This window comes from Carcharhinus amblyrhynchos, unplaced genomic scaffold, assembly GCF_965287045.1.
Source record: "Carcharhinus amblyrhynchos unplaced genomic scaffold, sCarAmb.v2.hapA chromosome_1047, whole genome shotgun sequence".
Classification (NCBI taxonomy): Eukaryota; Metazoa; Chordata; class Chondrichthyes; order Carcharhiniformes; family Carcharhinidae; genus Carcharhinus; species Carcharhinus amblyrhynchos.
In genome coordinates, this window is record NW_027650787.1 from 570 (window position 1) to 25627 (window position 25058).

Consider the following 25058-nt stretch of genomic DNA (forward strand, 5'->3'; position numbering starts at 1 on the left):
AGGGGGGAGGGAGAGGGGGGGAGGGAGAGGTGGGGGACGGAGGGGGGGGGGAGGGACGGGGGGAGTGAGGGGGACCGAGTGAGAGAGGAGGATAGAGAGGGGGGAGAGAGAGTGAGCGGGAGGAGGAGAGGAAAGACAGAGCGTGACAGAAAGAGAGAGTTGCAGAGAGACACTGCGAGCTCTCTGACCATTCCGAGGGACCGTGTCAAACTCACCTGGGGGGCTCCGTAGATGTAGAGAACAAGGGGCTCATTCTCAGGAATGACGCACCATCCTTTCTGCCAACTCTTTGCCCCTTTCTCCATGTAGTGCATGTAACTGCAGATTACACTGTTCTCTGCCACTATCGATGCCTGCTTCTGTAACAAAAAGGTACCAAACTGAATAATGCACCGTATATCACCACTGCAACCCAGAAACAGGCCATTCGGCCCCTCTGCCCTGTGCTAATGTTTTTGCTCCCACATCAATCTCCTCCCACATACCCTAATTCACCAGCCTCCCCCCATCACCCATATCCTTCCATTCCTTTCTCCCTCTTGTGTTTGTCCTGGACAGTGTAGAGGGAGCTTTACTCTGTATCTAACCCGTGCTGTACCTGTCCTGGGAGTGTTTGATGGGGACAGTGTAGAGGGAGCTTTACTCTGTATCTAACCCCGTGCTGTACCTGTCCTGGGAGTGTTTGATGGGGACAGTGTAGAGGGAGCTTTACTCTGTATCTAACCCCGTGCTGTACCTGTCCTGGGAGTGTTTGATGGGGGACAGTGTAGAGGGAGCTTTACTCTGTATCTAACCCCGTGCTGTACCTGTCCTGGGAGTGTTTGATGGGGACAGTGTAGAGGGAGCTTTACTCTGTATCTAACCCCGTGCTGTACCTGTCCTGGGAGTGTTTGATGGGGGACAGTGTAGAGGGAGCTTTACTCTGTATCTAACCCCGTGCTGTACCTGTCCTGGGAGTGTTTGATGGGGGACAGTGTAGAGGGAGCTTTACTCTGTATCTAACCCCGTGCTGTACCTGTCCTGGGAGTGTTTGATGGGGACAGTGTAGAGGGAGCTTTACTCTGTATCTAACCCCGTGCTGTACCTGTCCTGGGAGTGTTTGATGGGGACAGTGTAGAGGGAGCTTTACTCTGTATCTAACCCCGTGCTGTACCTGTCCTGGGAGTGTTTGATGGGGGACAGTGTAGAGGGAGCTTTACTCTGTATCTAACCCCGTGCTGTACCTGTCCTGGAGTGTTTGATGGGGGACAGTGTAGAGGGAGCTTTACTCTGTATCTAACCCCGTGCTGTACCTGTCCTGGGAGTGTTTGATGGGGGACAGTGTAGAGGGAGCTTTACTCTGTATCTAACCCCGTGCTGTACCTGTCCTGGGAGTGTTTGATGGGGACAGTGTAGAGGGAGCTTTACTTTGTAAAGGATTGCAAAGATGATCCTGGATAGGAGCGAAAGTAACAGGGTAGTTGTTACGGAGGACTTTAACTTTACGAATATCGATTGGAAAAGCTACAGTTCAAGCACGTTAGAGGGGTCAGTTTTTGTCCAATGTGTGCAGGAAGGTTTCATGACACAGTATGTAGATAGGCCAACAAGAGGTGAGGCTACACTGGATTTGGTACTGGGTAATGAACCAGACCAGGTGTTAGACTTGAAGGTAGGTGAGCATTTTGGTGATAGTGACCATAATTTGGTTACGTTTACCTTAGTGATGGAAAGGGATAGGCGTATACCGAAGGGCAGAAGTTATAGCTGGGGGAAAGGTAATTATGAGGCGATTAGGCGAGATTTAGGATACATAGGGTGGAGTAGGAAACTGCAGGGGCTGGGAACATCTGAAATGTGGAGCTTATTCAAGGAGCAGCTACTGCGAGTCCTTGATAAATATGTACCTGTCAGGCAGGAAGGAAGTGGTCGAGTGAGGGAACCGTGGTGTACTAAGGAAGTTGAATCTCTGGTGAAGAGGAAGAAGGAGGCTTATGTAAAGATGAGACATGAAGGCTCAGTTAGGGCACTGGAGAGTTATAAATTAGCCAGGAAGGAGTTAAAGAGAGAGTTAAGAAGAGCTAGAAGAGGACATGAGAAGACTTTGGCAGATAGGATCAAGGAAAATCCTAAAATTTTCTACAGGTATGTCAAGAATAAAAGATTGGTTAGAGCAAGATTAGGGCCAGTCAGAGACAGCAGTGGGAAGTTGTGCGTGGAGCCTGAAGAGATAGGAGGGGCACTGAATGAGTATTTTTTGTCAGTTTTCACACAGGAAAAAGTCGAGGAGAATACTGCGATACCAGGTAGTAGACTAGACGGGATTGAGGTACATAAGGAGGAGGTGTTGGCAATTCTTGAGAGTGTGAAAATAGACAAGTCCCCTGGGCTGGATGGGATTTACCCTAGGATTCTCTGGGAGGCTAGGGAGGAGATTGCAGAGCCTTTGGCTTCAATCCTCATGTCGTCATTGGCTTCAGGTATAGTGCCGGAAGACTGGAGGATAGCAAATGTTGTCCCCTTGTTCAAGGGGAGTAGAGACCATCCTGGGAATTACTTCTGTTGTGGGCAAAGTTTTGGAAAGAATTATAAGGGTTAGGATTTATAATCATCTAGAGGGAAATAAATTGATTAGGATAGTCAACACGGTTTTGTGAAGGGTAGGTCGTGCCTCACAAACCTTATCGAGTTTTTTGAAAAGGTGACCAAAGAGGTGGATAAGGGTAAGGCAGCTGACGTGGTGTATATGGATTTTAGCAAAGCGTTTGATAAGGTTCCCCATGGTAGGCTATTGCAGAAAATGCAGATGCTGGGATTGAGGGTGATTTAGCAGTTTGGATCAGGAATTGGCTAGCTGATAGAAGACAGAGAGTGGTGGTTAATGGGAAACATTCAACCTGGAGTTCAGTTACAAGTGGTGTACCTCAGGGATCTGTTTTGGGGCCACTGCTGTTTATCATTTTTATAAATGACCTAGATGAGGGTGTAGAAGGATGGGTTAGTAAATTTGCTGACGACGCCAAAGTTGGAGGAGTTGTAGACAGTGAGGATGGGTGTTACAGTTTGCAGAGGGACATAGATAAGCTGCAGAGCTGGGCCGAGAGGTGGCAGATGGAGTTTAATATGGAAAAGTGTGAGGTGATTCACTTTGGTAAGACTAACAGGAGTACAGAATATAGGGCTAATGGAAGGACTCTTAGTAGTGTTGACGAGCAGAGAGATCTCAGGGTACATGTGCATAGCTCCCTGAAAGTTGGCACCCAGGCTGATAAGGTTGTTAAGAAGGCGTACAGTGTGTTAGCTTTTATTGGGAGAGGGATTGAATTTCGGAGCCGTGAGGTCATTGTTACAACTGTACAAAACTCTGGCGTTGCCGCACTTGGAGTATTGCGTACAGTTCTGGTCGCCGCATTATAAGAAAGATGTGGAAGCATTGGAAAGGGTGCAGAGGAGGTTTACCAGGATGTTGCCTGGTATGGTGGGAAGGTCTTATGAGGAAAGGCTGAGGGACTTGAGGTTATTTTCATTAGAGAGAAGAAGGTTACGAGGTGACCTGATTGAGGCATACAAGATAATCAGAGGATTGGATAGGGTGGACAGTGAGAGCCTTTTACCTCGGATGGTGATGGCTAACACGAGGGGACATAGCTCTAAATTAAGGGGTGGTAATTATAGGACGGATGTCAGAGGTAGGTTCTTTACTCAGAGGGTAGTAAGGGCGTGGAATGCCTTGCCTGCAGCAGTTGTGGACTCGCCAACTTTAAGGGCGTTCAAATGGTCAGTGGATAGGCATATGGATGACACTGGAATAGTTTAGGTTAGAGGGTCATTAGATTGGTTCCACTGGTTGGCACAACATCGAGGGCTGAAGGGCCTGTACTGCGCTGTAATGTTCCATGTTCTACGTATCTAACCCCGTGCTGTCAGCGTTGGGAGAGTTTTTCTCACCTCAAGGATGGATCTCCTCCGCTGTGTGTAAGATGCTCGGTGTCCGGGACTAATGGGTGATCCGTGCAGTGTGGTATAGCAATCCCGGCACACTCGGTTAAAACGATTGTTATCGTACACCAGCCGCGCACGGAATTCCGAGCACTTCCCGCACACCACCTGGAGAGAGATGGCAAGTCAGACAGAATTCCACAAAATCCCACATCCCGGAAACTGGCCATTCGGTCCCTCTACTGTGTCCCGGAACTGTGCACAGTATTCCGAGTGAGATAGGGAGACTGGAACTCTGCACAGTATTCCGAGTGGGATAGGGAGACTGGAACTGTGCACAGTATTCCGAGTGGAATAGGGAGACCGGAACTGTGCACAGTATTCCGAGTGGGATACAGAGACTGGAACTGTGCAGAATATTCCAAGTGGGATACAGAGACTGGAACTGTGCACAGTATTCCGAGCGGGATAGAGAGACCAGAACTGTGCACAGTATTCCGAGTGGGATACGGAGACTGGAACAGCGCACAGTATTCCGAGTGGGATACGGAGACTGGAATTGTGCACAGTATTCCAACTGGGATAAGGAGATTGGAACAGCGCACAGTATTCCGAGTGAGATACGGAGACCGGAACTGTGCATAGTATTCCAAGTGGAATCGGGAGACTGGAGTTATGCACAGTATTCCAAGTGGGATTCAGGAATTCCTGAAGGTACAGGACATGATTACCAATGGAGTTTCTCTCCTGCATCGAACATGTGGCCCCAACTGGGGTGACAAGGCTATCCCAGAATTCAAAGGGGCTGTGACGGGCCCCTGATTGAAACTGGGGCAATGTGTCTGATAGGGAGCATGCACAGCCGCTAAGAATGCTGGGATAACATGGCCTCCATTGGCCTCTCTCCCCTCCATCTGCTCTTCTCATCTGGGAATGATCCAAAAACTCCAATGGCGACTGCAACCCAACGCGATTGGACAGTGGAACCCTCCGTTACGGCCCCATTGGAAACTGGGAACTGCAGTCCGGTGTTTAACTCACATGGCCACAAGCTTTGCAGTGATGTCGACGTTTTGTGATCGAGTTAAAAGGTTCCTGGCAGATCATGCACAATGTGACTTCCCTCTCTCGGATCGGAGTGGGAGCTCTCTTCCCCAGCTCTGTGTTCTGAATACAAAATGTCAAGGTCAGTTATCGAGCGCTTCCATCAACTGGGACTCAATATTGTCCCGAGCACTAACAGCGCGGAGGGAGTGCTGCACTGCAGGAGGGTCAGTGCGGAGGGAGCGCCGCACTGTGGGAGGGTCAGTGCTGAGGGAGCGCCGCACTGTGGGAGGGTCAGTGCTGAGGGAGCGCCACACTGTGGGAGGGTCAGTGCGGAGGGAGCGCCGCACTGTGGGAGGGTCAGTGCCGAGGGAGCGCCGCACTGTGGGAGGGTCAGTGCGGAGGGAGCGCCGCACTGTGGGAGGGTCAGTGCCGAGGGAGCGCCGCACTGTGGGAGGGTCAGTGCTGAGGGAGCGCCGCACTGCAGGAGGGTCAGTGCTGAGGGAGCGCCGCACTGTGGGAGGGTCAGTGCTGAGGGAGCGCCGCACTGCAGGAGGGTCAGTGCTGAGGGAGCGCCGCACTGTGGGAGGGTCAGTGCTGAGGGAGCGCCGCACTGCAGGAGGGTCAGTGCTGAGGGAGCGCCGCACTGTGGGAGGGTCAGTGCTGAGGGAGCGCCGCACTGTGGGAGGGTCAGTGCTGAGGGAGTGCTGCACTGCAGGAGGGTCAGTGCTGAGGGAGCGCCGCACTGTGGGAGGGTCAGTGCTGAGGGAGTGCCGCACTGTGGGAGGGTCAGTGCTGAGGGAGTGCTGCACTGCAGGAGGGTCAGTGCTGAGGGAGCGCCGCACTGCGGGAGGGTCAGTGCTGAGGGAGCGCCGCACTGTGGGAGGGTCAGTGCTGAGGGAGCGCTGCACCGTGGGAGGGTCAGTGCTGAGGGAGCGCCGCACTGTGGGAGGGTTGGTGCTGAGGGAGCGCCGCACTGTGGGAGGGTCGGTGCTGAGGGAGCACCGCACTGTGGCAGGGTCAGTGCTGAGGGAGCGCCGCACTGTGGGAGGGTCGGTGCTGAGGGAGCGCCGCACTGTGGGAGGGTCAGTGCTGAGGGAGCGCCGCACTGTGGGAGGGTCAGTGCTGAGGGAGCGTCGCACTGTGGGAGGGTCGGTGCTGAGGGAGCGCCGCACTGTGGGAGGGTCAGTGCTGAGGGAGTGCCGCACTGTGGGAGGGTCAGTGCTGAGGGAGTGCTGCACTGCAGGAGGGTCAGTGCTGAGGGAGTGCTGCACTGCAGGAGGGTCAGTGCTGAGGGAGCGCCGCACTGCGGGAGGGTCAGTGCTGAGGGAGCGCCGCACTGTGGGAGGGTCAGTGCTGAGGGAGCGCTGCACCGTGGGAGGGTCAGTGCTGAGGGAGCGCCGCACTGTGGGAGGGTTGGTGCTGAGGGAGCGCCGCACTGTGGGAGGGTCGGTGCTGAGGGAGCGCCGCACTGTGGCAGGGTCAGTGCTGAGGGAGCGCCGCACTGTGGGAGGGTCGGTGCTGAGGGAGCGCCGCACTGTGGGAGGGTCAGTGCTGAGGGAGCGCCGCACTGTGGGAGGGTCAGTGCGGAGGGAGCGCCGCACTGTGGGAGGGTCAGTGCCGAGGGAGCGCCGCACTGTGGGAGGGTCAGTGCGGAGGGAGCGCCGCACTGTGGGAGGGTCAGTGCCGAGGGAGCGCCGCACTGTGGGAGGGTCAGTGCTGAGGGAGCGCCGCACTGCAGGAGGGTCAGTGCTGAGGGAGCGCCGCACTGTGGGAGGGTCAGTGCTGAGGGAGCGCCGCACTGCAGGAGGGTCAGTGCTGAGGGAGCGCCGCACTGTGGGAGGGTCAGTGCTGAGGGAGCGCCGCACTGCAGGAGGGTCAGTGCTGAGGGAGCGCCGCACTGTGGGAGGGTCAGTGCTGAGGGAGCGCCGCACTGTGGGAGGGTCAGTGCTGAGGGAGTGCTGCACTGCAGGAGGGTCAGTGCTGAGGGAGCGCCGCACTGTGGGAGGGTCAGTGCTGAGGGAGTGCCGCACTGTGGGAGGGTCAGTGCTGAGGGAGTGCTGCACTGCAGGAGGGTCAGTGCTGAGGGAGCGCCGCACTGCGGGAGGGTCAGTGCTGAGGGAGCGCCGCACTGTGGGAGGGTCAGTGCTGAGGGAGCGCTGCACCGTGGGAGGGTCAGTGCTGAGGGAGCGCCGCACTGTGGGAGGGTTGGTGCTGAGGGAGCGCCGCACTGTGGGAGGGTCGGTGCTGAGGGAGCACCGCACTGTGGCAGGGTCAGTGCTGAGGGAGCGCCGCACTGTGGGAGGGTCGGTGCTGAGGGAGCGCCGCACTGTGGGAGGGTCAGTGCTGAGGGAGCGCCGCACTGTGGGAGGGTCAGTGCTGAGGGAGCGTCGCACTGTGGGAGGGTCGGTGCTGAGGGAGCGCCGCACTGTGGGAGGGTCAGTGCTGAGGGAGTGCCGCACTGTGGGAGGGTCAGTGCTGAGGGAGTGCTGCACTGCAGGAGGGTCAGTGCTGAGGGAGTGCTGCACTGCAGGAGGGTCAGTGCTGAGGGAGCGCCGCACTGCGGGAGGGTCAGTGCTGAGGGAGCGCCGCACTGTGGGAGGGTCAGTGCTGAGGGAGCGCTGCACCGTGGGAGGGTCAGTGCTGAGGGAGCGCCGCACTGTGGGAGGGTTGGTGCTGAGGGAGCGCCGCACTGTGGGAGGGTCGGTGCTGAGGGAGCGCCGCACTGTGGCAGGGTCAGTGCTGAGGGAGCGCCGCACTGTGGGAGGGTCGGTGCTGAGGGAGCGCCGCACTGTGGGAGGGTCAGTGCTGAGGGAGCGCCGCACTGTGGGAGGGTCAGTGCTGAGGGAGCGTCGCACTGTGGGAGGGTCGGTGCTGAGGGAGCGCCGCACTGTGGGAGGGTCAGTGCTGAGGGAGCGCCGCACTGCGGGAGGGTCAGTACTGAGGGAGCGCCGCACTGCGGGAGGGTCAGTGCTGAGGGAGCGCCGCACTGTGGCAGGGTCAGTGCTGAGGGAGCGCCGCACTGTGGGAGGGTCAGTGCTGAGGGAGCGCCGCACTGTGGGAGGGTCAGCGCTGAGGGAGCACCGCACTGTGGGAGGGTCAGCGCTGAGGGAGCACCGCACTGTGGGAGGGACAGTGCTGAGGGAGCGCCGCACTGTGGGAGGGTCAGTGCTGAGGGAGCGCCGCACTGTGGGAGGGTCAGTGCTGAGGGAGCGCTGCACTGCAGGAGGGTCAGTGCTGAGGGAGCGCCGCACTGTGGGAGGGTCAGTGCTGAGGGAGCGCCGCACTGCGGAAGGGTCAGTGCTGAGGGAGCGCCGCACTGCGGGAGGGTCAGTGCTGAGGGAGCGCCGCACTGCGGGAGGGTCAGTGCTGAGGGAGCGCCGCACTGTGGCAGGGTCATTGCTGAGGGAGCGCCGCACTGTGGCAGGGTCAGCGCTGAGGGAGCGCCACACTGTGGGAGGGTCAGTGCTGAGGGAGCGCCGCACTGTGGGAGGGTCAGTGCTGAGGGAGCGCCGCACTGTGGGAGGGTCAGTGCTGAGGGAGCACCGCACTGTGGGAGGGTCAGTGCTGAGGGAGTGCCGCACTGTGGGAGGGTCAGCGCTGAGGGAGCACCGCACTGTGGGAGGGTCAGTGCTGAGGGAGTGCCGCACTGTGGGAGGGTCAGCGCTGAGGGAGCACCGCACTGTGGGAGGGACAGTGCTGAGGGAGCGCCGCACTGTGGGAGGGTCAGTGCTGAGGGAGCGCCGCACTGTGGGAGGGTCAGTGCTGAGGGAGCGCCGCACTGTGGAAGGGTCAGTGCTGAGGGAGCGCCGCACTGTGGGAGGGTCAGTGCTGAGGGAGCGCCGCACTGTGGGAGGGTCAGTGCTGAGGGAGCGCCGCACTGTGGGAGGGTCAGCGCTGAGGGAGCGCCGCACTGTGGGAGGGTCAGCGCTGAGGGAGCGCCGCACTGTGGGAGGGTCAGCGCTGAGGGAGCACCGCACTGTGGGAGGTGCTATCTTTTCGAAGGGAACTTTGAACCCCAAGTGCATTCCCTGTCTACTTGAGTGGATGTACAGGATGCCATTGTTAGTTTGAGATGAAGAACATCAAGCTATCTCCTCCCCATAACTCGCCAACTCCCAGCGAGGTGTCTGACCATCAATACTACCCCACCCTCCCACTCACCGGTGAATCCGGAGGTGTCTCCTCATCCCGGAATGATCCACTGAGCAGTGTGCAGCTCTCCAGTGTTTCCTCATGTTTCCGAATGCTGACCTGAATTGCCTAGTGATAGGCAGAGAAAAGAGGTTCAAAATTTCACAGTGAATCAGAGAGTCGTACAATCCTTCAGTGCACAAAGAGGCCATTCAGCCCATCGAGTCTGCACCCACAACAATCCCATCCAGGCCCTATCCCCGTAACACCACATATTTACCCTGCTAACTCCCCGCTGACACTAAGGGACAATTCAGCATAGCAGCCTGCACATCTTTGGACTGTGGGAGGAAACCGGAACACCTGGAAAAAACCCATGCAGACATGGGGAGAATGTGCAAACTCCACACAGACAGTGACCTGAGCCGGGAATCAATCCTGGGTCCCTGGCGCTGTGAGGCAGCAGTGCTAACCACTGTGCCACCCACTTTCAATCATCACTTCTACCTCAAACAAAACCCCTCTACCAGAGACAAGGTTGAAAGAGGGCTGTATAGAGGGAGCTTTACTCTGTATCTAACCCCGTGCTGTACCTGTCCTGGGAGTGTTTGATGGAGACAGTGTAGAGGGAGCTTTACTCTGTATCTAACCCCGTGCTGTACTTGTCCTGGGAGTGTTTGATGGGGATCGTGTAGAGGGAGCTTTACTCTGTATCTAACCCCGTGCTGTACCTGTCCTGGGAGTGTTTGATGGGGATCGTGTAGAGGGAGCTTTACTCTGTATCTAACCCCGTGCTGTACCTGTCCTGGGAGTGTTTGATGGGACAGTTTGGGGAAATATTTACCTCAATCCAATCCTTCTTTTCCTCTTCTGTTCTGTTAGGAGAGAGTGGACAATTAGTGGTTAGGCTCAGTTAGAAATCTGCTTCCAATCTTTAATAAATGTCAGTGTGCACTGGTGAGTGCCCTCCGAGTACTGACTTCTGTCCCTGTTACCTCCCCCTAGGGGACAGATTGGCTCACTGAATTAATACTCTCCAACATCCCCTGGTTGAATATCTCTCTGTCTCAGATTCTCCATGTCTCTGTCTCTCTCTCTCCTCGTCTGTCTCGCACTCTCCCTCCCCCCCGTCCGTCTCGCCCTCTCCCTGCCCCCGTCCGTCTCGCCCTCTCCCTGCCCCCGTCCGTCTCGCCCTCTCCCTCTCTCTTGATCACTTGCTCTTTTTCTCTCTCCGTTCTCCCTTCTACCTCTCTCTCTCTCTCTCTCTCTCTCTCTATCTCTTCTCTCTCTCTCTTTCCATCTCTGTCTGTCTCCATTTAGCTTTCTCTCTAGAGGAGAGAGACAGAGAGAGAGAGAGCTAGACAGGAGAGGGGGGGGGGGGGGGGGGGTGAGGCGGGGGGGTGCAGAGGAGAGAGAGAGAGAGAGACAGACCAGTGATGGAGAGATGGGAATTGGGGGATGCTGGAGAGCTGGAATTAGGAGGAGCGCAGAGTGCTTGGAGGGTTGTAAGACGTTACAGAGATAGGGAGGGTTGCAGGGGCTGGAGGAGGTTATAGAGATAGGGAGAGTTGTTGGGGCTGGAGGAGGTTACAGAGATAGGGAGGGTTGTAGGGGCTGGAGGAGGTTACAGAGATAGGGAGGGTTGTGGAGGCTGGAGGAGGTTACAGAGATAGGGAGGGTTGTAGGGGCTGGAGGAGGTTACAGAGATAGGGAGGGTTGTGGAGGCTGGAGGAGGTTACAGAGATAGGGAGGGTTGTAGGGGCTGGAGGAGGTTACAGAGATAGGGAGGGTTGTGGAGGCTGGAGGAGGTTACAGAGATAGGGAGGGTTGTAGGGGCTGGAGGAGGTTACAGAGATAGGGAGGGTTGTAGGGGCTGGAGGAGGTTACAGAGATAGGGAGGGTTGTAGGGGATGGAGGAGGTTACAGAGATAGGGAGGGTTGTAGGGGCTGGAGGAGGTTACAGAGATAGGGAGGGTTGTAGGGGCTGGAGGAGGTTACAGAGATAGGGAGGGTTGTAGGGGCTGGAGGAGGTTACAGAGATAGGGAGGGTTGTAGGGGCTGGAGGAGGTTACAGAGATAGGGAGGGTTGTAGGGGCTGGAGGAGGTTACAGTGATAGGGAGGGTTGTAGGGGCTAGAGGAGGTTACAGAGATAGGGAGGGTTGTAGGGGCTGGAGGAGGTTACAGAGATAGGGAGGGTTGTAGGGGCTGCAATCAGGATGTCTGTGCCGAGGTGGCTGTGGAGACTGAGATTGACGGATTCTCTGACTCGGGAGTGGCTTGAGGAACAGAAACTGCTGATCAGACTCGCTGGGCAGGGACGCTGGAACAGGCTCCATCGGGCTGAATGGCCTGTTCACACTGACGGGCATCCCCCAGAGTCTGGGAAGTCCTAGAGGGGCCACAGAACTCTCCCCACCCCCCGGAGTATGGACCGGTGATAAGGAAGGACTGTAGGAAAAGAGATTATCAGCCAGGGGTACCTAAGGAAATAAAGGAGGGTATCAAACTGAAAGAAATGCAGACAAAGTGACAAAGATTAGTGGGAACCTAGCGGATTGGGAAATCTTTAATGGTCAACAGAAAGCCACAAAAAAAGCTATAAAGAAAAGTAAGATGGATTATAAGAGCTCAGAATATAAAAACAGATGGCAAAAGTTTCTACAAATATATAAAATGACAGAGTGGCTAAAGTAAACATTGGTCTTTTAGAGTACAAGAAGCGGGGGATGTAATAAATGAGGAAATGGCTGAGGCATTGCACAGGGATTTTGTGTCGGTCTTCACAGTGGAAGATACAAATAACATGTCAAAAATTGATGACAGGAAGGTTATGGCAGGTGAGAACCTGGAAACTATCATTATCATGGAAGAGCTAGTGTTGGGCAAGTTAATGGGGCTAAAGGTAGACAAGTCCCCTGGCCCTGATGGAATGCATCCCAGAGTTACTAAAAGAGTTGGTGGGAGATGGTGACAAACGCACCGGTGGTAATTTACCAAAATTCACTGGACTCTGGGGTGGTTCCTGTAGATTGGAAAATAGTAAATGTGATGCCACTGTTTAAAAAAGGGAGGTAGACAAAAGGCGGGTAACTATAGGCCGGTTAGCTTAACGCCTGTAAAAGGGAAAATGCTTGTATCTATCATCAAGGAAGAAATAGCGAGACATCTGGATATAAATTGTCCCATTGGTAAGACGCAGCATGGGTTCATGAAGGGAAGGTCATGTTTGACTGATTTGGTGGAATTCTTTGAGAACATTACATGTACAGCAGATAGTGGGGAACCTGTGGATGTGATGTATCTGGATTTCCAGAAGGCTTTCGACAAGGTGCCGCACCAAAGACTGCGACATAAGATAAAGGTGCACAGTGTTACGGGTAATATATTCACATGGATAGAGAGTTGGTTAACTAACAGGAAGCAAAGAGTGGGGGTAAATGGGTGTTTTTCTGGTTGGTGATCAGTGACTAGTGGTGTGCCTCAGGGATCAGTGTTGGGACTGCAATATTTACAATTTACATAGGTGATTTGGAGTTGGGGACCAAGTGTAGTGTGTCAAAATTCACAGACCACACTAAGGTGGGTGGCAAAGTGTGCAGAGGACCCTGAGAGTTTGCAAAGGGATATAAATAGTCTAAGTGAGTGGGCGAGGGTCTGGCAGATGGAGTACAATGTTGGTAAATGTGAGGTCATCCATTTTGGTCGGAATAACAGCAAAATGGGCTATTATTTCAATGGTAAAAAATTGCAGTATGCTGCTGTGCAGAGGGACCTGGGTGTCCTTGTGTAAGAATCACAAGGAGTTGGTTTGCAGCAGGTAATGGAGAAGGCAAATGGAATTTTGTCCTTTATTGCGAGAGGGATGGAGTTTAAAAACAGCGAGGTTATGTTGCAGCTGTATAAGGTGCTGGTGAGGTCACACCTGGAGTACTGTGTACAGTTTTGGTCTCCTTATGTGAGAAAGGGTATACTGGCACTGGAGGGGGTGCAGAGGAGATTCACTGGGTTGATTCTGGAGTTGAGAGCGTTGGCTTATGAGGACAGACTGAGTAGACTGGGGCTATACTCATTGAAACTCAGAAGGATGAGGGGAGATCTTATAGAAACATATAAGATTATGAAGGGAATCGATAAGACAGAAGCAGGGAAGTTGTTTCCACTGGTGGGTGAAACTAGAACTCGGGGGCATAGCCTCAAAATAAGGGGAAGAGGATTTAGGACTGAGTTGAGGAGGAACTTCTTCACACAAAGGGTTGTGAATCTGTGGAATTCCCCACCCAGTGAAGCAGTTGAGGCTGCCTCATTGAATGTTTTTAAGGTAAGGATAAATTTTTGAACAGTAAAGGAATTAAGGGCTATGGTGAGCAGTGGGGTAAGTGGAGCTGCGTCCATGAACAGATCAGCCATGATCTTATTGAATGGCGGAGCAGGCTCGAGGGGCCAGATGGCCTACTCCTGCTCTGAGTTCTTATGTTCTTATGAGAACCAGGAAGCAAGGCAGGTGGCAATGTCCGCACAGTAAGATCCCACAAATGTGATCAGCCAATGGCCTGTCTTTCTTCCCCCGTCTGTCCCAAGCGATGAAGCACGTCCCAGGAATGGCACACTGCACCACGCCCAGAGGCTGGCTACATGGCTCCAGTGAGAGTCCGCCAGTCCCCAGCCTCGCCCACCGCGCCCTCCACACACCCCGCCATTGTACCTGGCCTGGAGCTCCAAGGAACGCTGCTTTCCCGAAACTAGGAACGTCCGACAGGAGCTCGGACTGCTCGTCTCCTTCAGCTGCAGGAACAGAAAGATCGGAAAGTCAACAATACCTAACAGAGCATTTAATCCTGTCCCTGCTGTACCTGTCCTGGGAGTGTTTGATGGGGGACAGTGTAGAGGGAGCTTTACTCTGTATCTAACCCCGTGCTGTACCTGTCCTGGGAGTGTTTGATGGGGGACAGTGTAGAGGGAGCTTTACTCTGTATCTAACCCCGTGCTGTACCTGTCCTGGGAGTGTTTGATGTGGACAGTGTAGAGGGAGCTTTACTCTGTGTCTAACCCCGTGCTGTACCTGTCCTGGGAGTGTTTGATGGGGAACAGTGTAGAGGGAGCTTTACTCTGTATCTAACCCCGTGCTGTACCTGTCCTGGGAGTGTTTGATGGGGGACAGTGTAGAGGGAGCTTTACTCTGTATCTAACCCCGTGCTGTCCCTGTCCTGGGAGTGTTTGATGGGGGACAGTGTAGAGGGAGCTTTACTCTGTATCTAACCCCATGCTGTACCTGTCCTGGGAGTGTTTGATGGGGACAGTGTAGAGGGAGCTTTACTCTGTATCTAACCCCGTGCTGTACCTGTCCTGGGAGTGTTTGATGGGGACAGTGTAGAGGGAGCTTTACTTTGTATCTAACCCCGTGCTGTACCTGTCCTGGGAGTGTTTGATGGGGGACAGTGTAGAGGGAGCTTTACTCTGTATCTAACCCCGTGCTGTACCTGTCCTGGGAGTGTTTGATGGGGGACAGTGTAGAGGGAGCTTTACTCTGTATCTAACCCCGTGCTGTACCTGTCCTGGGAGTGTTTGATGGGGACAGTGTAGAGGGAGCTTTACTCTGTATCTAACCCCGTGCTGTACCTGTCCTGGGAGTGTTTGATGGAGACAGTGTAGAGGGAGCTTTACTCTGTATCTAACCCCGTGCTGTACCTGTCCTGGGAGTGTTTGATGGGGGACAGTGTAGAGGGAGCTTTACTCTGTATCTAACCCCGTGCTGTACCTGTCCTGGGAGTGTTTGATGGGGGGACAGTGTAGAGGGAGCTTTACTTTGTATCTAACCCCGTGCTGTACCTGTCCTGGGAGTGTTTGATGGGGGACAGTGTAGAGGGAGCTTTACTCTGTATCTAACCCCGTGCTGTCCCTGTCCTGGGAGTGTTTGATGGGGGACAGTGTAGAGGGAGCTTTACTCTGTATCTAACCCCGTGCTGTCCCTCCTTGTCGGAGAGTGTAATATAGTTGAACATTCTCAGAAAGCACTAACCTCCATTCCATCAACGTCAATCCTCGCTCGGACGCTGAACTTCTGGCCAATCAGCCTCAGTTTCGGCACACAATACAGCAAGCGGTTGTTGAACTGTGGGGAGGTTAAGGGTTATAAGGTCAGGATTTGTGCAATGTAAGAGGGAGTTGGCAGTAAGGGAATGCCATGCCAATGCTCAGGGCTCTCACCAGGATGAGATAGCGGTCCTGAGTGGTGCCGTTCTTGGCCGACAGTTTAAGAATAGGTCCTTCCTTAATCAGCTCGTTGGTGGGATTGACAATGTCCTCCTCTCCTCCCAGCAGCTCGTAGACTTTCAGAAGTTTCTGCATTCGCTGCTGTAGTTGGAAAGAGCATTCCCAGTAGGATTACTCATCCTGGCCACACTCCAATCATTCTCCCCACAAACTCAAACCTCATCCTGTTCACTCCCACTGTACACAATCCCAATACCAAACCTCTTCCCGTCACTCCCACTGTACACAATCCCAATCCCAAACTCCTTCCCATTCATTCCCACTGTACACAATCCCAATGGACCCAAACCCCTTCCCATTCACTCCCACTGTACACAATCCCAATGGACTCAAACCCCTTCCCATTCACTCCCACTGTACACAATCCCAATGGACCCAAACCCCTTCCCATTCACTCCCACTGTACACAACCCCAATCCCAAACCCCTTCCCATTCACTCCCACTGTACACAATCCCAATGGAAACAGAATGGTCCCAAGCCCCTCCCCATTCATTGATTCCCACTGTACATATTCCCAATGAATCCAATACTCTTATCGCTCATTCTGATAGAACTCCCACATTGTCACTCACCATTTTCCGAATTGCCGCGTTGGAATGGTCGGCTGCTGTCGAGATCAGCTCAAGAGATTCTGAAATATAGACCAATAATTTCATGCTCAGAATGATCGAATCCTTCATTCCCACTGTACACATTCCCAATCCCAACTCCTTCCCGTTCACTCCACTGTACACATTCCCAATCCCAACTCCTTTCCATTCACTCCCTGTGAACAAACCCAATAAACCCAAACCCCTTCCCATTCATTCCCACTGTACACAATCCCAATACCAAATCCCTTCCCATTCACTCCCACTGTACAAAATCCCAATGGACCCAAATCTCTTCCCATTCATTCCCACTGTACACAATCCCAATGAACCCAAACCCCTTCCCATTCATTCCCACTGTACACAATCCCAATGAACCCAAACCCCTTCCCATTCATTCCCACTGTACACAATCCCAATGGACCCACACCCATTGCCTCAGCTCCCAGATACAGGCTGCTGTTAGACTGGGTGACGTGCCCAGGGTAAGGGTAATTGAATGTGCGGCTGGCATACTTTCAGAGTCCTTTCGGTCAGGGGAGTCATCTGGCAGTTTCTTCAGGTAGTCTTTGAGCAGGAGTTCATAGCGTGGGATCCTCTGTACAGGCTCCAACATGTGATGCTGTAGTGTCAGGTTCCCACACAGTTCCTCCTTCTACACCAACAGACAACAGGGTAAGCAATGTACGGAAAATTACTCACCATTCTACAAGGTAACTATACTTCCACCTACCCTTACAGTACAGTGGCACAGTGGGTTAGCGCTGCTGCCTCACGGTGCCATGGATCCGGGTTCAATTCCCGGCTCGGGTCACTGTCTGTGTGGAGTTTGCACATTCTCTCCGTGTCTGCGTGGGTTTCCTCCGGGTGCTCTGGTTTCCTCCCTCAGTCTAAAGATGTGCGGGTTAGAACATAGAACATGACAGCACAAACAGGCCCTTCGGCCCACAAGTTGCGCCAATCACTTCTATACCTACTAAGCCATAGACCTATCTATAACCCCCAATCCCATGAGATCCCACACACTCATCCAGAAGTCTTTTAAAAGACCCCAGCGAGTTTGCCTCCACCACCACCGACGGCAGCCGATTCCACTCACTCACCACCCTCTGAGTGAAAAACTTACCCCTAACATCTCCTCTGTACTTGCTTCCCAGCACCTTAAACCTGTGTCCTCTCGTCGCGACCATTTCAGCCCTGGGAAATAGCCTCCAAGAATCCACCCTATCTATACCTCTCAACATTTTATAAACCTCTATCAGGTCGCCTCTCAACCTTCGTCTCTCCAGGGAGAAGAGTCCCAGCTCCCTCAACCTATCTTCATAAGGCATGCCTCCCAATCCAGGCAACATCCTTGTAAATCTCCTCTGCACCCTCTCAATAGCTTCCACATCCTTCCTGTAGTGAGGTGACCAGAACTGCGCACAGTACTCCAAGTGGGGTCTGACAAGGGTCGTATAAAGTTGCAGCATTACCTCCCGACTCCTAAACTCAATCCCTCGATTAATGAAGGCCAGTACACCATACGCCTTCTTGACCACATCCTCCACCTGCAAGGCCAATTTAAGAGTCCTATGGACCCAGACCCCAAGATCCTTCTGCTCTTCAACCCAGCTAAGACTCCTACCCTTGATATTGTACTCCTTTATCCCATTGGTCCTGCCAAAATGGACCACTACACATTTATCTGCGTTGAAGTCCATCTGCCACTTCTCCACCCAGTCTTGCATCCTATCTATGTCCCGCTGCAACTTCTGACATTAGGTGGATTGGCCATGCTAAAATTGCCCCTCACTGTCCCAGGATCCCCAGGTTAGAGGGATTAGTGGGGTAAATATGTAGAGATACATTGATAGGGCCTGGGTAAGATTGCTGTCGGTGCAGATTCGATGGGCCAAATGGCCTCTTTCTGCACCGTAGGATTCTCTGAATGCCACTTCTTCCAAAGTGGCTATTTGCACAATGGGGGAATCACAACTGATATAATGGTCTACAAGCCCAATGAATCCAAATCCCTTCCCATTCACTCCCACTGTACACAATCCCAATGGACCCAAACCTCTTCCCATTCACTCCCACTGTACACAATCCCAATGGACCCAAACCCCTTCCCATTCACTCCCACTGTACACAATCCCAATGTACCCAAACCCCTACCCATTCACTCCCACTGTACACAATCCCAATGGACCCAAACCCCTTCCCATTCACTCCCACTGTACACAATCCCAATGGACCCAAACCTCTTCCCATTCACTCCCACTGTACACAATCCCAATGGACCCAAACCCCTTCCCATTCACTCCCACTGTACACAATCCCAGTGGACCCAAACCCCTTCCCATTCACTCCCACTGTACACAATCCCAATCCCCTTCCCGTTCACTCCCACTGTACACAATCCCAATGGACCCAGACCACTTCCCATTCACTCCCACTGTACACAATCCCAATGGATCCAAACCCCTTCCCATTCACTCCCACTGTACACAATCCCAGTGGACCCAAACCCCTTCCCACTCACTCCCACTGTACACAATCCCAATCCCAAACCTCTTCCCATTCACTCCCACTGTACACAATCCCAATGGACCCAAACCCCTTCCAATTCACTCCCACTGTACACAATCCCAATCCCAAATCCCTTCCCATTCACTCCCACTGTACACAATCCCAATGGACCCAAACCCCTTCCCATTCACTCCCACTGTACACAATCCCAATGGACTCAAACTCCTTCCCATTCACTCCCACTGTACACAATCCCAATGGACTCAAACTCCTTCCCATTCACTCCCACTGTACACAATCCCAATGGACCCAAACCCCTTCCAATTCACTCCCACTGTACACAATCCCAATCCCAAATCCCTTCCCATTCACTCCCACTGTACACAATCCCAATGGACCCAAACCCTTTCCCATTCACTCCCACTGTACACAATCCCAATCCCAAACCCCTTCACTGTCATTGCTGAGAATCACATGGGCCTGTTTATATGAGATGAGTTTTATATTTCAGTACTGGATTATATTTCTCAGCCTGGGGTATGAGTGGGTGCGGTGTTGGGGGGGGGGGGCGATCCGCCATGTTCTGATTGATGGGCTGATTGGCTGATACCAGTTGCCAGTGGGGTGAGGAGGGGCTGGCAGACAGTGGGTGGGGAGAGGCAGCGGGGCTGGAGGAAGATTGCCCAACCCAGCATGGCGGACCAGACCACAATGGGACGGGGTCTACAAGTTTCGTCTGAGGGTAGAGAGAGGCAAACTCACCTGAACATCCTGAACAATGGCTTTGAAATGGGCGGATTTCTGTAACCAGATGTTCACCAGCTCCATTGCCCGATCAAAGTTCTTCACGTACTCCCCGTACATCTTCAGGAAAGGGGCAAGTTTCTGCAGGATGTCTCCCAGGCGAGGGTTCGATTCCCTGCAGGTCAGGGGTCAGGGGTCAGAACAGGCAGCAAAACAGGTCCATCTGCCAACATCTCATTCTCACTCTGCCAGTCCCCACAACCCTCCCTATCTCTGTAACATCCTCCAGCCCCTACAACCCTCCCTATCTCTGTAACCTCCTCCAGCCCCTACAACCCTCCCTATCTCTGTAACCTCCTCCAGCCCCTACAACTCTCCCTATCTCTGTAACCTCCTCCAGCCCCTACAACCCTCCCTATCTCTGTAACCTCCTCCAGCCCCTACAACTCTCCCTATCTCTGTAACCTCCTCCAGCCCCTACAACCCTCCCTATCTCTGTAACCTCCTCCAGTCCCTACAACCCTCCCTATCTCTGTAACCTCCTCCAGTCCCTACAACCCTCCCTATCTCTGTAACCTCCTCCAGCCCCTACAACCCTCCCTATCTCTGTAACCTCCTCCAGCCCCTACAACCCTCCCTATCTCTGTAACCTCCTCCAGCCCCTACAACCCTCCCTATCTCTGTAACCTCCTCCAGCCCCTACAACCCTCCCTATCTCTGTAACCTCCTCCAGCCCTTACACCCCTCCCTATCTCTGTAACCTCCTCCAGCCCCTACAACCCTCCCTATCTCTGTAACCTCCTCCATCTCTATCTGTATTTGTCTATCCACCCATCTCTATCCGTCTGTCTGTCCGTCTCTCTCTCTCTCCAGCCCTCTTTTTTTCTCTCTGTCCATCTCTCTCTGTCTCTTTCTCCCTCCATCTCTCTCTCTCTCCCTCCATCTCTCTTTCTCTCACTTCTTATCTCTCGCTCGCTCTCTCTCTCCACCTCTCTCTCCATGCCCGTTTGTCTCTCCCCCCTCTCCCTCTCCCCATCTCTCTCACTGTCCCTGTTACTGCTCCCCCTCTCTCTCCGTCCCTCTCTCCCTCCCCCTCTCTCCCTCTCTCTGTCTCTCCCTCCCTCTCTCTGCCTCTGTACAGTCCCAGCAGTCTCTCTTTAGATGTGTTCGCAGTTGATTGGGGAAACATTGCCACAGGCAGCGGTCTCTCTCTATCAGTACTCGAAGTATTGACAGGTCCAGCAGTCTCTCAGGGCTCCAGGTCTCTCTCTGTAAGGGTTCTGGGTATTTATTCAAGCAATACCACCTCCCCCCCTCCTCCACCCACCTCTGGATCTGAATAGAACTGAGACACAACAAACCCACAGACTTCCACCCCCGCCTCCGCCAGCCCCCGCTCTTACCATTCCAGCATCCGTCTCTCAAGCTCGGGAAGTAGGAACTGCTGGTGGAAGCAATAAATGGAGCAGATATTGGAAAAAATGGACAACACCACATCAACCGGGAAGGAATTCCTGGAGTGAGCTTCCTCCATCAGGCGAGCACAGAACACCTGGAGGGTGGGACAGAGGGACAGGAGTCACGTTCCGATCACTGGGACTATCCACCAGTCCCTCTCTTCTTCATGTCCCACCAATCCCCGATCTCCCCTAACTCTGGGAGCAAAGGTTACAGGGATACATTCCGGCTCAGGCCCCGGAGCCACACATTTGAGGATCCGAGCCCCCCCACCAGGGACTGGAGTACCAGAATCAGAGCCCCCAAACACCCCCCGGTACCAGCACTGCTGAGGGAGCGCCGCACTGTGGGAGGGTCAGTGCTGAGGGAGCGCCGCACTGTGGGAGGGTCAGTGCTGAGGGAGCGCCGCACTGTGGGAGGGTCAGTGCTGAGGGAGCGCCGCACTGTGGGAGGGTCAGTGCTGAGGGAGCGCCGCACTGTGGGAGGGTCAGTGCTGAGGGAGCGCCGCACTGTGGGAGGGTCAGTGCCGAGGGAGCGCCGCACTGTGGGAGGGTCAGTGCCGAGGGAGCGCCGCACTGTGGGAGGGTCAGTGCTGAGGGAGCGCTGCGTTGCAGGAGGGTCAGTGCTGAGGGAGCGCCGCACTGTGGGAGGGTCAGTGCTGAGGGAGCGCCGCACTGTGGGAGGGTCAGTGCCGAGGGAGCGCCGCACTGTGGGAGGGTCAGTGCCGAGGGAGCGCCGCACTGTGGGAGGGTCAGTGCCGAGGGAGCGCCGCACTGTGGGAGGGTCAGTGCCGAGGGAGCGCCGCACTGTGGGAGGGTCAGTGCCGAGGGAGCGCCGCACTGTGGGAGGGTCAGTGCCGAGGGAGCGCCGCACTGTGGGAGGGTCAGTGCCGAGGGAGCGCCGCACTGTGGGAGGGTCAGTGCCGAGGGAGCGCCGCACTGTGGGAGGGTCAGTGCCGAGGGAGCGCCGCACTGTGGGAGGGTCAGTGCCGAGGGAGCGCCGCACTGTGGGAGGGTCAGTGCCGAGGGAGCGCCGCACTGTGGGAGGGTCAGTGCCGAGGGAGCGCCGCACTGTGGGAGGGTCAGTGCCGAGGGAGCGCCGCACTGTGGGAGGGTCAGTGCTGAGGGAGCGCCACACTGTGGGAGGGTCAGTGCCGAGGGAGCGCCGCACTGTGGGAGGGTCAGTGCTGAGGGAGCGCCGCACTGAGGGAGGGTCAGTGCTGAGGGAGCGCCGCACTGTGGGAGAGTCAGTGCCGAGGGAGCGCCGCACTGTGGGAAGGGGAGGGGGGGTTACCTTGTCCAGTAGATACAGCCTGGAAACGTAGGCCTTCTCGGTGAGTAGCAGCTCATTGGCGATGTTGAAGACTTTCTGCTGAACTGTCAGCTGTTGAGGGAGAGAGAGGGTGTTAAACTCCGAGATACTGTCCCCTCCCCTCCCTTCCCAGCTCACAATACACCCTCACCTGTTCCTCCATAACACGGCCTTTCCTATCCTGCCCCCTCCCAGCCTCAATCTCCTGCAGTGTCCATCCTGGCGGGGGGGCGGGAGGGTGGTGGGGTGAGGGGGAGGGGGTGAGGCATAGGGAGAGAGCAGAGGGAGAGAGGGTAGGGAGTGGGAGGGGAGAGAGAGAGAGTGGGGAGACAGAGTGGGGCGTGCGGGGCGAGGGGGGGATGTGGCACAGGGAGAGAGCAGAGGGGTGGGGGGTGGGGAGGGAGGTGTTCGGAGCCCACACCCAGTCACACAACACAACCTTCACTCACATCGCAGGAATCCTGCCGCTCGGCCGGGGGGGGCTTCACAGATCCCGCATCCTCGTCCCCGCTGCCCTCCTCCAGGTCGCTGTCGGCCTCCGAGTCGCGCAGCGATCGCCCACGGGCCAGGGCGGGGAGCGGGCTGCAGGGCAGGGGCGGCAGGGCCCCCGTGGGGGGGCGGCACACCCCCTCGGACCCCTCGTCCGGGGCAAAGCACAGCTCGTCACCGTTGCAGGGGGAGTTGAGGCTGCCGATACCACTGTCACGGTTCGGCCGCTTGGTGGAGGAGGAGGAGGAGGAGGAGGTGGAGGAGGAGGTCGAGCAGCTGGAGGAGGAAGCCCCTCCACCCTCAGCGCTGCCCCCCCCAGCCTCCGAACCCTCCGCAAAGTCCAGCAGCCGATTGGTGGCCTCGTTCATACTGATGCCAGACTCCAGAGAGTTCAGGTGGTCCAATTTGGGGCTCCTCCCGATACCAGGCAGGACGCAGACCCCCTCAACCGGGTGGCCAAGACTCAACCAGTTCATATCCGGCCCCAGAGGGATGTGTTCCCTAAAAAGAAACAGAGAGAGACATCAGAGTAAAGCTCCCTCTACACTGTCCCCCCATCAAACACTCCCAGGACAGGTACAGCACGGGGTTAGATACAGAGTAAAGCTCCCTCTACACTGTCCCCCATCAAACACTCCCAGGACAGGTACAGCACGGGGTTAGATACAGAGTAAAGCTCCCTCTACACTGTCCCCATCAAACACTCCCAGGACAGGTACAGCACGGGGTTAGATACAGAGTAAAGCTCCCTCTACACTGTCCCCCCATCAAACACTCCCAGGACAGGTACAGCACGGGGTTAGATACAGAGTAAAGCTCCCTCTACACTGTCCCCCATCAAACACTCCCAGGACAGGTACAGCACGGGGTTAGATACAGAGTAAAGCTCCCTCTACACTGTCCCCCATCAAACACTCCCAGGACAGGTACAGCACGGGGTTAGATACAGAGTAAAGCTCCCTCTACACTGTCCCCCATCAAACACTCCCAGGACAGGTACAGCACGGGGTTAGATACAGAGTAAAGCTCCCTCTACACTGTCCCCATCAAACACTCACTCTCCCAATCTTTGTCCCTTGGTGTCTGTAATCTTGGGCTAAATCCTCCGATCCTGACCCTTTGGTGTTACTCTCCCCTGCCTGCCCCAAACTGAGTTTCAGTGTCTCTTGGCAAGGCTGACAGAGGGAGTTATGGCCCTTTCGGCCTTGTGGGACCCTATAGTCCTCCAGCTGGATGTGAACAATTGGGAACTCTGACACGGGCCCATTCTCTCAAGCAGGGACCCTTGGAGTGTTTTGAAGGGAGCAGGGAGGATGTGGGGTTGGGGGGAGAAGTGTTTCAATGTTGCTTTTCCCCAACTCTCTCTCCCCCCCGAGCATCCCTCTGTGGGTCTATCTTTCAGCAAATCCGCTTAGGCCTGGGGTAGGCCCGAAAGCAGAACATAAACATGGGTCAACCTTCAACCTCCACCTTTTCGTGTGACCCTTACCCCGAGGAGCAGCAGCTCAGCCCTCACCCTGTCCAGTTTCTCCACCATCCCTGTAACTCCCAGACAGCTGATCGACCACAGTTGGCCTCACACACAACGTCAGACCCTTCTCTTACCCGCGCGTGCTTCAGGTACGGAGAGAGTGGCGGGGGGACTGTGGAGCATTATACAGACATAACCCCCCTCCCCCCGTATACGCAATCCCTCCCACCCCCACAGCTCAGACCCCCCCCCCGCACCTTCTGTGCACCCAATGCCCCTCCCCCTCGCAGGTTCGACCCCCATTCTTACCTTTCGAACTTCTCGATGAGGGTGGAGACTCGAACCAGGGTCCCGGCCTCTCGGCTCGTCCCGGGTGGAGGTTGGGGACCCCTGGGATCAGCGGGCAGGGGTCTGGAGGGTGCGGGCGGGATGGGCTCGGGCACCAGGGAGCGACGGAGGTGTGAAGGTTTGGGGGGCACTGGAGAGAGAAAAAATACATCGAGGATCAGGACAAAAGCACAGGCCCCTCTCCCGGACCCCCTCCTCAACACAGGACACATCCCTCCCTCTCCCAACTCCCCGTCACTCTCTCCCCCCTCCGTCTCTCCCTTCTCCATATCTCTTTCCCCCACGCACATTCTCTCTCTCTCATTCTCTCTGCCTCCGTTCGTCTCTCTCTCTCTGCCTCCCTCTTTCACTCTCCCTTCTCCATCTCTCTCCCCCCTCGTCACTCTCTGCCCCCCCGTCGCTCTCTCTCTCTCCCCTTCCGTCTCTCTCTCTCTACCCCCCCATCGCTCTTTCTCTCTCCCCCTCCGTCTCTCTCACTCTCTCCCTCTCCCACTCTCTGTCTCCCTCCATCTCTCTCTCTCTCTCCCCTGCCATCTCTCTTTCTCCACCTCCACAGCTGCCTCACTCTCCCTTCTCCATCTCTTTTTCTCTCTCTCTCCCCCCTTCGTCTCCCTCCCTCTCTCCCATCCATCTCTCTCTCTCGCCCTCTTTCCCCCTCTGTCTCTCTCTTCTCTCTTCCCCCCCATCTCTCTCTTCCTCCATCTGTCTCTCTCTCTCTTTCCCCCTTTTTGTCTCCCCCCCTCCGTCTCTCTCTCCCTCCCTTCCTC

General features: G+C 55.1%; 1 protein-coding gene across 1 annotated transcript in view; it reads right to left on the reverse strand.

Annotated features, from left to right (window-relative positions):
- Positions 1-215: 215 nt before the first annotated feature.
- The window catches only part of fgd1 (FYVE, RhoGEF and PH domain containing 1), a gene marked incomplete at its 3' end in the record, with an annotated part of 41641 nt that continues 16798 nt past the window's right edge, over positions 216-25058 (reverse strand). The window contains exons 3-17 of the mRNA XM_080184938.1: positions 24253-24421; positions 22433-22973; positions 21966-22055; positions 20618-20766; positions 19233-19389; positions 16476-16614; positions 15942-16000; positions 15302-15448; positions 15114-15206; positions 13800-13879; positions 9941-9971; positions 9127-9225; positions 4960-5085; positions 3928-4086; positions 216-359 (exon numbers count right to left, since the gene is read on the reverse strand). Coding sequence (XP_080041064.1) covers positions 216-359; positions 3928-4086; positions 4960-5085; positions 9127-9225; positions 9941-9971; positions 13800-13879; positions 15114-15206; positions 15302-15448; positions 15942-16000; positions 16476-16614; positions 19233-19389; positions 20618-20766; positions 21966-22055; positions 22433-22973; positions 24253-24421 — 2183 coding nt within the window. The remainder of the gene's footprint in view (positions 360-3927; positions 4087-4959; positions 5086-9126; positions 9226-9940; positions 9972-13799; positions 13880-15113; positions 15207-15301; positions 15449-15941; positions 16001-16475; positions 16615-19232; positions 19390-20617; positions 20767-21965; positions 22056-22432; positions 22974-24252; positions 24422-25058) is intronic.